Raw genomic sequence first — 15717 nt, forward strand, 5'->3', positions numbered from 1 at the left:
CTTCCAGCCAACATCACCATAAACCCACACATTCCCCCACTGGACTTGCGGATCCCAGTTTTGAAGACAAACCCTCCATCCTGCTCTCCATCCCATAACCCAGCCTGACCCATATGTCCCATAGCCACCATCCTTCAGAGAAACAACTCTGGGATTTCCTCAGCTGAACACTCACCAAAAGGAGTTGATCCCAGCCTTTTTCTACATGATGCCCTTGGGCACTGTCACCTCCTTCTATGTCCTCACCTTGTCACCCCAAAGCTGTGGCTGCCCCCCATCCTCCACTGCTTCTGCCCTCACCTGGTGTCCTCCTTGAACCACTGAAACTCCGCCACGGGGACGGCCGAAGCCTCGCACTGCAGGATGCCTTTCTGGCCCACCGAGGCGCCCGTGTTCTTGGCGTTGGAGATGTACGGTGGGTCTACAGAGACACGGCGCTGTGTCACACTGTGTCACACTGTGCCACACCTGCACCCACCCCCCACCATTCCCCTGTGCCCTGCACTCACAGTTGACGGTGACTTTGACTTTCCGCACATCTGGGACGGCCACATCGTTGACGGCGCTGCATTCATACTCCCCGGACTGCTCCCGTGTGATGCCGGTGATCTCCAGGTACTCGTCCTCACTCACAAAGGTCTGCCCTGGGGGATGTACTGAACGTGTGGCACCGTCACCCGTGGACACAGGAAATTCCCTGTGCCCCTGCCCCGACACCCCCCTCCTGGGCATCTGGCATCCCCTTCACCCAGGAAGCACTTGACAAGCATTCTGACTGTGAGTCACCTTAATACCACCCTGACTCCCTCTACAGGGACAACCATGCATCCTGTACAGGCCAGGATGAGCCCTCCTCAGACCCAGGAACTTCATCCACCAAGCAAGGGCTCACCTTTCCCGGAGAGGTGCCGCCACGTGACGGTGGGCTCCGGTCTCCCAAAGGCCAGGCACATGAGGGTCACGCTGCTGCCCTCGTTCACGGTGATGTCCGATGAGATGTTGACAATCTGGGGGGGCACTGCGAGACAGAAAGGCCACCAAAGACACCATCAACACACCAGCTTGCCAGGCGCAGCTGGGAGGCCTCAGCCATGAGGCCTGTCCCATCATGTGACACTGGTGGCCACTCCATTGTCCAGTCAGCAATTCCATGGCTCCAAATCAGTATCTTGGACTGGAGCCAAGCATGGATCTGGGCTGTGGAGGGGTCCAGCCCCCCCACTCCATGGCTGAGACCCCGATAACCAGCTCTCATTATGGCCTGCGACAAGGCTCATATTTTAGCATATTTATTAAAGCTGTTTAAATTACTGAGCGTCTGCTCCTTCAATACTGGCCAGGGTGATTTATATTACTCTATCCCCAGATACTCCATCTAATAAATAACTTGGCAATCTCCGTACCCATAAATATCCCTGGCCATGGCAAAAAGCAATTAAAGCTCGCTCGCCGATGCTGCTTCCTGGTGCTCAGGGATGTTGGACAGAACCCCCTAAAGGGTCTGTTCTCCAGGGACTAAATGAGGCCATATTTAACAACTCTCCCCAAACGAAACAGCATCCCTATAATGCCAGAAAGGATGTCCTGTGCCCCCTCCCAAGCACACAACGTGCTGAGAGCCCAGGTCAAGTGGCATCAGATGTCCAACCCTTGCACCCAGGGCTCTTCTGCAGTGCTGGGATTCCAGGATAATCACCTGAAAACCACAGTGGCAACACCAGCCCTGTCTGCAAGGGAAAGTGGGGCTGCCTGGCTCTCCTCACACCCCCAGAGAAGCTCTCCTCACACTCCCAGGGAGGTTCTCCTCCCTCCTGGCGCAGGAGAGGCGGCACAGCAGGATGAGCCATGGCAAAGATGCGGCGTGGGCTCTGCAGCCCTATGGGTTCTGCAAAGCAGTAAATTTCCCAGCAACTTGACACATTAATATAGAAGTACAGTCTGTTATAGCAGAGGGAGATTGTCTGAGTCCTTCAGGGGAAAGCAGCAATCCAAAAATGAAAAGTGTGTGCCGGCAACTGCTGGAAAATGTAGTTAACGCTCGGAGCAGAACCGGCCAACTCCGACAGCGCAGCCACAATGAGCTCTGGGAAGGCTGCAAATGGCCCTTCCTCACTCAGACAAGATGACACTAATCCATATTACCAGCATCCTTGCACCTCTCCCCTCCAGTAACAGCACCTCAAACTGGTACCAGGAACATCTGAAAACTACAAGAACATCCAGGGTAAGGCTCCCCACAGCTGGGCATTTTTCATCTGCTCCTGAGCCTGCAAACCAGCCCTCCTCGGGAGCAGTTTTGGTCCAAGATGACATCACCATCACTAGGGGATGCTGAGACCTTGGGATGCCACCTCTGCTCCAGACAGCACCTGTCTCTTCTTTGTGTGCTTTTGCCTGCAGATGCTGGACTAGAGCAAAGGTGTGTGATGCAGAGCATCAGCAAAATCATGGTCATCATTCTATCTTTGCCCTCCAGCTCAAGGCTGGCATCCCTTTCCTGTCCCCTGAGTCCCAAACCACAAGTACAAAATGAGATGCAGAAACTGCTCTTCTGGGCACATATGTGAGCCTGTCCCCGTCCTGGGCACAGAAATACTTTCATTCCTGTGGAAAAAATTACCACTACCCATAACCACTGCAGTCCCAGTGCTCCCATTCAGAAAACCCCAAGCCACACAAACCCACACGTCAGCCTGAGTGCCCTTCCCTTAGCAAAGGATGCTGACACAGACATGCCAGCAGGTCTCACAGTGGGGAACTGCATTTCCTGAACATCCAGAGGCCAGGGAAGCACAGGTGTGCTTCTATTGCCTGCCCTAATCCAATCAGGAATGTCCCTGTGAGTCAGCAGGGACATGCAGTGGAGGGACACCCACGGACATCACAGGGACCTCACTGGGCAGCTCAATACCCATGACTGAGATCATTGTCTACGAGGTTACCAGGACTTGGAGAAGGACATCGAAGGATCTTGATTACATTTTTATAGATCCCACTGACTGGGCTGTCAAGGATGGTGTCTCAAGGACACACTGGTTTGCCATGGGAGGATTTAATCCTATGGGAGGAGTGGGTGGAAACTGGGTCCACTTGGGGATGCAGGCAGGGTGAGTTTGGTGTCAAAAGTGAGTGTGTGGATAAAACCAGCCCACAGCCACAGCCTGTCAACACCTTGACACGGGGATGGCCAAGGTATGGCTGCCCTGACAAGCACATCTCACCAAACCTGCCTTGTCTCAAGGTGGTGACAGCTCAGGATCAGTGCTGGGCATGGAGTCCAAAGTCTCTCCCATGCCCTATAGACCTCTCTTGGTCCCCTCCCAGGTCAGGCAGCCCTGCTAATTCCTTGCAGTCCTCTAGCATGACTGTGGGTGGTGTTCCTAGTCCTTTACCTGCTGACAGCATCCTTTCCCTGATTTACCTTTGCTTCTCTATATTTCCCTCCCTCTGCTCTACACAGCTGCAGTGAGAAAAATAGAGCAGAACACCATCTCTATCCCCTTTTATGCATAGTCCTTCCTCACAGAAGTTTACAACTACAAGCAAATTGAATAAAGAATAAATCCCGAGGAAGCGATGAGCGGCACGGTCTCACCGGAGCGACGAGTGGCGCGCAGAGGGTTTCGTCAGCCCTGCGTAATATTAATCACAGGGAAGTTAATGCATAAGGTTTGGTAAGCCAAAAAATACATTTACACTGTAATTTCTTGTTTGTTGGGAAAGCCGGCGAGAGAAATTGAATGTGAAAGCTATGCCAGTAAATTCAATAACAATAAGCCTGTGATTTATCTCCTTCCTTTACCACTCGAGACCTGCACTGCCTGATGTGCTGATCCACACTCTCCGTGGGGCCTAGGTGTCTGCCAGTGCCTGCCACCATCCGTGGGGACTGTGAGGTGCCATCCCTGCCCTCACCTCCCAGACTGGGCCCTGCGGGGCTGGCCATGGGATCACACCTTGGTGTCACTGCCATGTCCTGTGATGCTACAAACACCACCTGGGATATCTACGGGACTCTCCCCAGTGTGTCCCATCCCGCCATCCTCTCCGGGCACCAGTGATGGCTTCGCACTTGCTGTCCCATCTGGGGGGGAGCAAAAGCAACGGCAAAGCTCAGACCAGACACCCAAGCGTAAGGAGGGATGGTCAGGGACGGCAGGGACGCCTCTCCCCTGCTTAACCGTGCGGGGAAAAACAGCATCTCGGGAAGGGCTGCGTGCTCAGTGACTGCACATGACGGTGACGCACACACCGTGTGCAGGCTGACTCATCCCCGGCCGCTCCGGAGCGCCGATCCCTACCCGAGCCACTCGCCGCCGCCGCCGTGGCCCTGGATTATTTTTAGCTGCCAGATCATTACTGCTGCACGCCTCGGAGCGGAGAGCCTGCATGAGCACAGTGGCTGACACATGCAACTGATGTCCCTCCTCCACATCATTAGCTCCTAATCCATTAAAAGAGGTCTCTTCCGACATTGCTGATAAGGGGAGATGGCAGATGGATAACTACGGGCTCTTCAAACCGCCAGGCAACAGCCACTTGTCCACCTCTGCTTGGGGTTCAGGTCCCCACAGGGGCAGCAGAGAGGTACACCTCATCCTCGGAGCTCTGAAGCCTCCACGGACACTGTCACACGGACAGCACACTGTGCTTCTGCCCTGGCACCTCACTTTGCATGCCCTCTCACACACCTCCTATTTCGGGGAGATGCAGCGTTCATGCAGCTCCCTCACCTCTCCAGCTGCAGTGTCCAGCTGTGTCCTGTGACAGGCAATGCTGTCACCAGCAGGGAGAGGGACTGTCACCCTAGCAGGGGAGGGATGCCTGCAGGAGATGACACTGCCTCCTTTCCCAGCACCCCAGCTGCCTATAGCCCCAGGCATCTCCAGCTCCGCACAAACCGCCCCAGCACAGGCAGGATGGGGCTGTCAGAGGTGTCACTGTGCAAGGTCTCATTAGCGTACAGAAAGTCAGCACAAAGGAGGCAAATATGCTGAAAGCTCACATTTTGCCTGTGCTTTCCATCTCCTCCACTGATGAGAAGCACAGCAGGGTGGCACCAGGGCCTCCTCCAGTCCCTGTGAATCTGCTGGAGGCACCAGCAACACGAGACCTTCCCTAGAAAAGCTCCTGCTTGGGGGTGATGCCCTTAAATGGGGCACCTGAGAACCAACTCCTGGCTGCCAGATGGAAATGGACGTTTTCCCTCTCTCCAGCTCACCACTTTTGGGGTGCAGGGGACACCTGCGAGGACACACAGAGTAACCCTGTGCAAATGCACCTCAGTGTTCCCGTGGGGATAGTGACTGGGGCAAAGAGGGGACATCCAGAGTTTTAACAACATGTTGCTTCTTGGCAGTGACGATGATCATCTCTGATCGAACTGTTCTGGTGACAGCCCAGTCTGAGAGGCTCATCAGAGCTGATTTTATTGAGATAATGGATTAAGCACTTCTAAAAGCTACAGTTTGGTCAACAAAATTCTTTTCTCAAATTTCCCTGACAGGCAAGCTGCGTGTCATGCCCTCACTTTTTCTACAGGCGCTCCACTTTGGTAATATCTTCCTTTTCCCTTTTCTTGGGGTCTTGAACACCCTCTTCTCACAGCCTTCCCCCAGTAAAACACTCTCTGTGGGATCCTTTTACAGGAAGGAACATGGCAAAAATGAAATACAGGCACTGAGCACCTTTTGCCGGGCGGAGTCGCCCAGCTGCTCACAGTGCATCCTTTTTCTCCAAGTTTTCACGTTGAGACAGGGAAAGCAATAAAACTGAAACTCACAGTGTTATACCTACTGTGTAACCACCTGTCAGTAAATTTATGAACAATTAGGAAGTGAGAGTGCTTCCCAGGGAGCTATTTGTGCGCGAGCTAAAACGTTCTTTCTGTTCGGAAATATAATGGGGAAACAACTTCACCAGTTCTCCCTCCTCTTCCCCAGTTTTGTTTTTTTGCAGTAATTAATCATCTGTTGCTGCTGGTCCCTGTGGCACATCTGATGCCTCCTTTTCACCAGTTTCAGGCAGCTTTGAGACTGGGAGCCCAAGGATGCTGTAGGGTGCACCCAATCCTGTCCCTTTCCTGTTCTCCCATCCGGGTTTTGGGTTAGCACATCATGGCAGGGATACTGGCTGTTCCTGTCTAGGCAACGTGTGCTGTTTTCTGCCTGCCAGTCTGACTCTTCCTCCACCCAGGCCTTCCTCCTCTCCCTGCCTTCACTCCTTCATTACTCTTTCATTTCTCCCCTTTGCTGCCTCCTGCCCTTTTGATGTTCTAGTGCTTTTCTGTGTGTGCATATTTCGTTCTCTCTTTCCTTTGTTCTAGGGTCTCTGGGTTTTTCTTCTCATCCTTTATTTTTGTTTGCTGGTTTTTTTTTTTTCCCTTCTAGTTGCTTTCTTCTTCAAACTTTGCTATTCCTTCCATATTTTCTCTGGGCTGCTTTGTTGAATTCACTGCCACATTGCTCCTGCATCACCATCATTTGGCCATTTTCACTCTCTTGCCCATCCTCTGCTCCTTCAGGGAGAAAGGAAGGCTGAGATTGGGGTACAGTTGCAACTTTCCATCCAGTCTTTTCCTTTTGGAGAAAAAGATCTCAGTGGGGGTGGCTTGGTGGGGGGAGGGTGGTCCTTTGAGAGCCTTAAAGAGCCAGTTGTTATCACAAGGGAAAAACAGAAGACTCAGTTTGGTTTTGAAACATGCACAGAGAAGCTACATCTGCACTGGTGCTGCTTTGAGAGGTAACAAGTGAGACACAGGAGCAGCTCCAGGAGAGCATCCCTCAGTGCATTTGGATAACACATCACACAACCACACCCTGTAAGGCCATGGCCTGTCAAAACCTGTCCTGGTTCCCAGGGAGAGGAAAACAGCAAACATCAAGATGGGAAATGGATTGTGCCACCCAGAAACAAGAGAAACAATGCCAACAGCTGGGAGAGGCTTCAGTATGGCGAGTAGGATTAAGGCAGTACAGGGAAGGATTCTCTAAATGAATTGGAAACAGAGGACATCTGAGAAATACCAAAGACCACTGTTAGGTAGGGATGGCCAGTACCAACGTTCACCACCATAATCTCCACCAGAAGGGATTCCAAGCTCACAGCCTCCACCAAAACACTGACCCTGAGCTCCACATTTCAGACTGAAGTACACCCTGAAGCTGCCCAAGCCATGAGGGCAGGGCTGTGTCCTGCCTACAGTCTGCCACACTCCTCACACCAAAACCATCCTGCAGCATGATGCCATTAAGGTGTGCTGGCTCCTCCTTGCAAGCCTGCACCTCCCAGGAGCTCTCCCTCTCCCCCTTTTTGAGAGGTGGCCTTTGCAGTGCTCACCACTGCAGGCAGAGCACACACTTTACAGGGATGGGAGCAAAGCCCTGTTTTTTGCCTCAAATTGAGGTTTAAGTCAGGAGGCTGAGACAGGAGGGCTCACCAAGGTCCTCCCCACTTCAGCTTCACTCCAGCCTTTGTGACAAGAGGAGGACAGGGTGGCTCATCTTCTACTTATGTGAGCTTAAATGCCTGCTCTCTCTGCATCCTAAACTCTCCCCAGAGCACACCGTGCCATAAGCACCATGTATGTCTTTGAAAGCATCCATCCCTTCGTCACTTCATCCATCCCTTCCATCCTGCCTTTCGTCAGGCAGCTCCTGACAAAAAGAGGAAAAGGGAGATGAAAAAAACCCTCTGGCTCCCTGCCATCTATGCTCTTATAAACCCTGTTAACGGCTGTTGCAATGAACCAATGCAAGCGACATATTAATAGTGCTACTAAGAGACACATTTACTGTTGACGGCGATTCCCTGGCAGATTTATTGCTGGGTTGCTGGGAGGGAAGGCTGGGCCCCTCAGTAGCACAATTAAAACCCAATTGAACACAGGCACAAAGAATCAATACTCTCTCCGGCCAACTTTTAGTTTTGCAAAATACAAATAGAAATTAATTGACCTGAATATAGTTGCTAACTGGTCATTACTGCTTGTTTGCCATCCTGCTGGCACAGTGAGGGCAACAAACGGAGGACAGACCTAAACCTCAATTTGAGGCCAAAAACAGGGCTTTGCTCCCATCCCTGTAAAGTGTGTGCTCTGCTCACAGTAACAGCCAGGACCAAACCCATCTTTGGAAAATCACTCCTTTCCTCTCAGCGCTGAGCAAAGGACTGTATGTTGTTCACCCTCACAGAAAACACAATTTAGCCACCAAGGAACTGCAGTGGAGCTGAATGATAGAATGGCTTGGATTAGAAGTGACCTGAAAGATCATCTCGTTCCACCCCCTCTACCATGGGCAGGGACACCTTCCACTATGCCAGGTTACTCCAAACCCTGTCCAACCTGACCTTGAACACTTCCAGGGATGGGGCAGCCACGGCTTCTCTGAGAAATCTGTGCCAGGGCCTCACCATCCACGAAGGAAGGAATTTCTACTTAACATCAAGCCTAAATTTCATCTCTTTCAGTTTGAACCCATTATTCCTTTTAACTACGATTCCTGATGAAGAGTGCCTGTTGACTTCCTTCAGATCCTGGATGGCTGCTACGGCACATCCATACAAACTTCTCCTCCTCAGGCTGAGCTGGGAACAGAGCACAGGAGGATTTGCCTCTCTCATCACCACCATCAAAGGCACCTACAGATGGATTTTCTCAGCTGGGCAAACCATGTGGTTTGAGCTTAACATATTGAAAGGGAAGTACAGACACTGCTCAGCATGGACCACTTGACCTGTGCCTGCACCCCCAGTTCCTCACACTCCTCCCTCCAGCTGTGCAGAAATGACACTGCTGAGAACCACAGTCATCGCTGCGGTGGGAGCAATTCAACAGGACTTGCTCGCACTAGGAAAAAAACCTTCCCCAGCACAGTTAGGAATGCCTCACCACCAGACTGTCACTCTGGACACAAATTCTCTCTCACCTTCACCTGCCCGTGCCTGCAAAGTGCCTGCATCACCCTGAAAAAGGGGTGAGGGCAGCAGGGGCTGAGCATCACCGCCAGTTCACCTGATTTCATTAGGTGCAAAGCACTCGGATACTTCACCAGTGTTGACTGGATGGATTAGCACGATTAGAGAGCAGACAGGATAAACAGATTAAACCTCACAGATGGACAGCTCGCACACAACTCAAAAAGGAGGGGAGAGACAGCTCCGAACAAGGGGATGGAGGAATGCTTCCAGTGGATCTCCACTCCCCTCTTCCCGAGGTGAGCACCCCCCTTCTTCACCACAGCCTGGTGCACACAATCTGGGGTTTCCCAGCACTCTCCCACAACCAGCAGGCAGGAAAACCTCTTGGTTAGGTGACCACAATCAACCCCTGCCTCTAGCCAATGAGAAGGGTACATAAATACATACATAACTCTGTTGGGGGCTTCTCAGAGACGTGTCGAGCCTAAGAAAGTTTTCAGATTTGCTCATTGCAAAATCAATACCCATCAGCTGTTTGAAATTAAAGGAAAGATTAGGTCCTGGTTTTATACACGCTTTATTGTATTCTGAGAGCTTTCTACTCAGCCAAATAAATCTTCTTTAAGAGGATTAGGAAACTTTCATTATCTTTATCTAACCTGAACTAACACTAACTCTGAAAAATTAATCTAGAGACCGGACAAAAGCCAGTAGCTGGTGCAAAGCCACAAGAATCCAGAGGCAGCATCCATCAGAGTGCTACTGGCCCCTCTGATCTGCCAGCACCTGGATCCCCCCACCAGAACAGCCTCAAGACACTGCTTTGCAGCCCAACAGCATCTGCTATATTGATACACTTGCCTATGAAGCCCTGTGCCAAGGGCCCTTCATGGCCCCACAGTGACTTCGACCTCTCTCCCAAAACCACGGAGCCTTGTGCTGTTGGGATCTGCTTCTCCTCTGTGCCTGGCAGCACATCTCTTTTGGCTCTCCTGAAGCATCTTCAAATGTGTGCTTGAGCACCTTACTAATGAACCCCTGATGGAGCAAGCTGAGCAACAAGCAGTTGACACAGGTGAAATTCACAGCAGGGCACAGGCAAAGGAGGAATAAAGAAGAGCTCAGCAGCCCCACTGCCAGTTCTCAGGTGTCCTCTGCCCCACGTGACAACTGTACAACACAGCAAAGCTGCGACAGTGCACGTTCATCTCCTCCCTGGCATGGTGGGCACTTGTCCACACCACTACTCCCATGCCATGCAATCTCTGAAGCAACTAATGCTGGCTCCAACCCCACCAACCAAGAGGGCCTCCAAACCCTTCCCAAGCCCAGGCAGCCTTCCAGATCAAACCATGCAGCAACAGCACGAGGCACGCACAGACCTACCTTGCACGATGAGATGGACGCGTGAAGTCTTGGGGTGATTGTCTGTCTGCACAGAGCAGGTGTAGGGGCCCTCATCGTATATGTCCACGTTGTGTATCTTGATGCTGTACTGGGTCTTGGTGTTGGACAGGATGACCACACGGTTGTCTATAGACCACTTGTCATTGCCGGCATACAGGATGGTGCTGCGGTTCAGCCACGCTACCCGCGTCACCCGGTCATCCACAGTACACCTGCGGGGGACACACAGAGAGAGGGTCACACACCTGGAATGGGACACACACACAGCATTGCAGGTCCCAAAAAGGGATGGGAGCAGGATGGGAATGTGGCTTCCACAGCACGGAGATGCTGCGGTGCCGTGGCTGTGCTCCCTGTTTCCACATCCCCCCACCTTGTGAGGTTTCACATAAACAGTGGGTTTGCCAGAAATAAAACGTCCCCTTTTTTTTTTTTTTTTACACGCAACTGGGGAACCACAGACAAAATTCCTATTGTTTGACCTCCGCAAACCAGGCAGACCATCTCTATCCCCTTTTCTCACCCACCTCCACAGCCCCCCTTGCCTTTGCTGCGCACTGAGAATTCCAGATGAAGCTGTAAAACGTGCTGACAGTTCAGCTTGTTGGCACAGCCCTCGAGCCATCCCTGGGGTGATAAACACCCCTACTGCTGGGGACAGGGGCCACGGCACATGCACAGGGAGAGAGGAAGAACAGAAACAGCTGGAGACGGCCAAGCCGGCACACAGGGAAGGGAAGGGAACATTTGGATAAGCAGCTGTAAATCCTACAAGTGCCTTGAAAACACAGCGCGGTCGTTTCCATTATTTATTTCCTGCCTGGCTCCCACCCTCCCCGCTCTGAGACGTGCAGGAGCTCGGCAGCTCCAGTCCATGGCAGTGAGTTACACTTGGCAAAGAATGGGATGGGGGGGAAGGGAATTAAAATGTTCCTGGAAAACACGGCTTTTTCATGCTCTTTGATAGATTCTTCTCCCTCTATTTACTTATGGCCTTCTCTGCTGCTGCCACGGTATCTGCAGCAAAAACTCTGAGTGGTTAAATTAAGAGCCCAGCATCTCCTGGGAGCTTCATCTTTGCCCCCTCAGGACCAGGCAAGGGGCACTTTCTCTTGGCATGAAAAAAAAAAAGGGAAAATCAAGCTAGACGTGAGCTAGCACCGGCAGTGGCAGACCTGCAGCAGCTTTGTGCAGCCAAGATTGTAGGAAAAGGCACCTTCAGTGAATCAAGAAACTCGTGTGAGTCCCTCTCCACATGCCTGTAAATTCAGAGAGGGGCTGGGAGGCTGTTCCTGTCCTCGTCCCCATTGTAGCTCCTCTCCTGCCCAGGCTCTGGGGGTGTTATATGCCTCCCCTGCTGAGATTGCAGAGCGTCACCTCGATCGAGATTATTAATCGGGTGCGGGGAAGGGGCGATACTTGGCATGTTTGAGGGTCCCCCCGGGTGCTCAGTTCAGAGGAACGAGCCATATATTCTCCTGCAAACAAGTAATTTTCCCCATGCAGGAGCTGTACGTCTCTGCCAGCCACATCACGTAGGGACGCCGGGGAAGACGGATGGCCCTCCACGCCTGCCGCGGCACCGTCGGCACGAGGGGAGTCCGTTCGGTGTCAGACATGCCCCGCCGCCAGCTCAGCTCTGCCGGACCACGGCAGTCTTGTGCCAGCAGACGGCATTGTCCTTGTCGGGAAGCCGAGCCCTCTCTTCCTTCAAATTAACTGGGGGAGAGCTAAGCACAGCCGAGTTAAGTTCGGCCCTGGGGGATTCCAGTCTAGTGGACTATTACTGCTGTCTCACTTCATTATAATGAATAATAAAGAGATACTTACACACGGTTTCTGTAAATTATTCATTGCGTGCACTGAAAAATCAGGGCAGCAATATGTAAAACAGACAACTCGCATGTCTGCGCTCATATAAATATCCAGACTACAGCCCTGCGAGGTACTCTCGGGTCCCCTCATTAGGGGTGAAGCACAAGGACTCGGGTTTGAAGTGACAGGGATGAGACACTCGTGCCGGCGCTGAGTGCGTTCGACTGTCGCTGCCCAGCTTTGGCTGGCGCATGTGGGATGTGCTTCCTGAGGAGATCTGGGGCTGCTCCAGGACACCTGAGAACTGGGGTGGTTCATTCTGCATTCACAGCTCACGTTTACATCTCAGAGCTGTACCTGCGCAAGCACCCAGGGATGCCCCAGGTGGATGTTCTCACAGGAGGGAGGGCAAGGACAGCATCACCCTCCCTTGTCTGTGGTGCTGGTGACTGGCACTGCCCTCAAAACCACTTGGAATGAGCAGGCAGCAGCAACTCGGAGACCTCTGTAACAAACCTATGCCAAGAGCAAGAAGGCAAAGACTCCTGCTTCTGATCCCTCCAGCTCACTCTCCAGTCACTGCCACTCAACAGCTAATTTAAGACCAAGTCCCTCCGGCTTTGTACAGCATCATGTTCCTCTCCACCAGAGCCCAGACTGTCCCCTTCAGCTACAGATGACCAGACAAACCACCCTCCTCCAAAAAACCAGCCCTCCTGCGCCTCCTGGGAATGTGTCAGAACCACCAGCAGCAGAAAATCCACATCCATCAGCTGGCACAGCACACATGGCATTCCTGGAGGCACCTTCTCAGCTGACCTCACCTTCCCACCACCAGTTTCTCTGTGCCCTGGCAATCGGCACTACAAAGAATGCTGACGGATACCCTGGCACAAGGAGCACCTCATCAGCTTCTTTACCTGTCTGGGAAAGTGATCTCCATTAGCTGCTAAGCTGATGGCACTCGCTTGTCTGCTGAGCCGTCTTTGCTCCCCATTTCCAATTGACCAGGATTATGATAATGTCTCCAGTAAGCAAACAGGTAAAGAGACTTCTGCAAAGTGTTTAGATAAAGCAGACAAGCTCTGACAAAGCTGGATAATAAAGCAGGCCAGGAGGTTTTCCCTTGAAGGGATCTAATTAAAACCAAAGACAAACCCCCATTAACAGTTTCCTGAAGGCACCGTATCCCTCTCCAGAAACTGCCTTATGAGTCCAGAAGGGACAAAAGACAATAAAGAGCCTGACACATGAGAGGGAAATAAACTTATCCTGGCTCTGCAGTTCACCAGGAGAAAGCCCATCAGCAAGGCACGGGGAATATCTCGGGAATGACATCATCAGCCCCCAGCATACGCTGCATCCCAGCTCCCCCACACACCCCTTCTTTGGGCAACGCGACCCGTCCCATCAGCTCCTCCATCTCTGCATCCCACTTACACTCTCATTGCCTTTGAGCAGAGACTTTTCACCATCTGCAATCCTACAGCTGCCTCCAACCACTGCTGCTCCCCTCCAGAGTGGCTGGGGAGCTTTGGACGTCGGGCTTTGCTGGAGCTCCAGCCCGCACAGTGCTCACAATGATACATGTGGGCTCTCGAAGGCTTCATCTCCTGAGACCCACATTGATCCCCTCACTCTGTGGGAGGACAGGAGCTGCTGCAGGGATCCCAGTGCTCCACCAGAGACGAGGTGATGAACCTGAACGCAGCAGCGCGAGAAGATGCATGAGGGTGGGAGCTGGGGGCACTGGCGCTGCGCTGCTTCCCCTCTAATTGCCCCCATTCCTCATTCTTAAATGCTAATTTTGAAGTTTGCCGTGGAATTATTTCACTTAGTGTCAACAATACAGATAGCTCTGCTGACGTGCTCTTTGTGTTTGGTGGCACGCAGCGCTTGTCTCCCTCCTCCTGCACCTATTAGGAGAGACCCCACATCGCTCCCACAGCAGGCTCCTTCCCAGCCCCATCAATGACACTGACAGTGCCTCTCCTACGTGTGGTTTGAGCCAAAACACCCTCCACCTTCATCCCCTGCCTTCTCCCGCCACATCACAGACCTTTCCTGCACTGCTGACTTGGCTGAGCATGAAGGAGAAGCCTGGTGCTGCCCTCAATGCCTCCCCCATGGTGAGGGAAACACTGTGACCAGGGTCACCACAAGTTTTCTGGCAGTGATTTGGAGGAATAAATGGCGCATAAAGGGTTGGAAGCATACAGGAAGTCTTGCAAAACCCTCTGCATGGGTGCAAAACATTCTGAGGAATGGGATGCATGGGACCCCAAAACGTTGATGCACACCCTAAGAAATCCAGGGGACATATTTGTTACTGAAGAGCCAAGGCCACTGGTCCCTGGCTGTGCCAAGAGGCTGGGGGGATGGATCAACCCAAATTTATTGTCCAAACCTGTCTGGACACATGGTGGGATTTTTGGTGTTGTCCAGTGCAGAGCCAGGACATGGACTTAATGATCCCTGCGTGTCCCTTCCAGCTGAGGATATTTGATGACTCTAGGATTCAAATGTCTCCTGTTTCGTTGTTCAAACCAACAGTGCTCTACTTCTAAACTCCTCTATGGCCCTTCAACCCCAAACTGCTTCTCTCTCCTGTAGGTAACGTGTCTCGTCAGGATGACAAATGGAGATGCCAAACCCAGTTGCAAACTTGCCGGCTGACCCAGTTTTCAGCAGCTAAAATAGCTCACCCAGATCGGGAGCAAAGCCCCTCGACAGTGACCAGGTGATGCTTCACCCTGGGAAGCCTCCAACCAAAAATACCTGTTGGGGTAGAACAAACACCCTTGTCTTTGAGAAGTAATTGTTAATTACACTTGCCAGGAGCTCCTAATGGGATTTCTCCTCCACTTCCAATATTTGCCCTCACTACACAGTTAAGGGGCACCGGATGTTTTTTATTCTGAGCGGCTGGAGCAAAGGCAGAGAGATTTATTTGTAATCATCGGAAATAAACACATTTCCTCAGAAGTAAACACAAAAGAACAGAACCTGGCTGTGCTCCCGCTTCGTTCAAGATGCAAATGAGAAGCAGGCCATCAAAACACAGCGGCTCCTCTAATCCTCTCCCAACAATGCAGCCCACCGCATTATCTGCGGGGACAATGGCATCTGCGCCGTGTGACGGCAGGTCCCCCATGGCAGCTCCCAGGGCAGGACTGCACCACCTAACCCTCCGTCACTGCCATCCATGCTGTTTATTCTGGGGGTGGAGGGCACGAGGCACTCTGTCTTTCATCATGGTCCTGTCCACTGGCACTCTGTCTCCTCTCCGAGACAGCCTCTCTCCCATCCATCCTGGGGGCTGGATGTGGAGTGCACAGCTCCACACCACCCCAGAACCCTGAGAAAAGAGAGCACCAGCTCCATGACATCCCAGCACCCCGAGAACAGAGAGCACAGCCCCTTGCCATTCCAGCACCCCAAGAACAGAGGACTCAGCTACACATCATCCCAGCACCCTGAGAACAGAGAGCACAGCTCCACATCATCCCCACACCATCCCAGCACCCCTAAAACAGAAGGCACAGCCCCTCTCCATCCCCACACCACCCCAGCACC

General features: G+C 52.3%; 1 protein-coding gene across 5 annotated transcripts in view; it reads right to left on the bottom strand.

Moving 5' to 3' along the window:
* The window catches only part of LOC136300900 (opioid-binding protein/cell adhesion molecule homolog), a 296786-nt gene that overhangs the window by 12586 nt on the left and 268483 nt on the right, over window positions 1-15717 (bottom strand). For 3 of the 5 annotated variants that reach the window (XM_066203613.1, XM_066203611.1, XM_066203616.1), the window contains 4 exons: window positions 10306-10538; window positions 893-1018; window positions 510-656; window positions 301-421 (listed from right to left, as the gene is read on the bottom strand). In XM_066203613.1, the coding sequence (XP_066059710.1) occupies window positions 301-421; window positions 510-656; window positions 893-1018; window positions 10306-10538 (627 nt within the window). The remainder of the gene's footprint in view (window positions 1-300; window positions 422-509; window positions 657-892; window positions 1019-10305; window positions 10539-15717) is intronic. The other 2 variants (XM_066203614.1, XM_066203612.1) reach the window with 1 other exon arrangement.

The sequence above is a fragment of the Chamaea fasciata genome, unplaced genomic scaffold (assembly GCF_029207755.1).
Source record: "Chamaea fasciata isolate MVZ Bird 193981 ecotype frontalis unplaced genomic scaffold, bChaFas1.0.hap1 SCAF_24, whole genome shotgun sequence".
Taxonomy (NCBI): domain Eukaryota; kingdom Metazoa; phylum Chordata; class Aves; order Passeriformes; family Sylviidae; genus Chamaea; species Chamaea fasciata.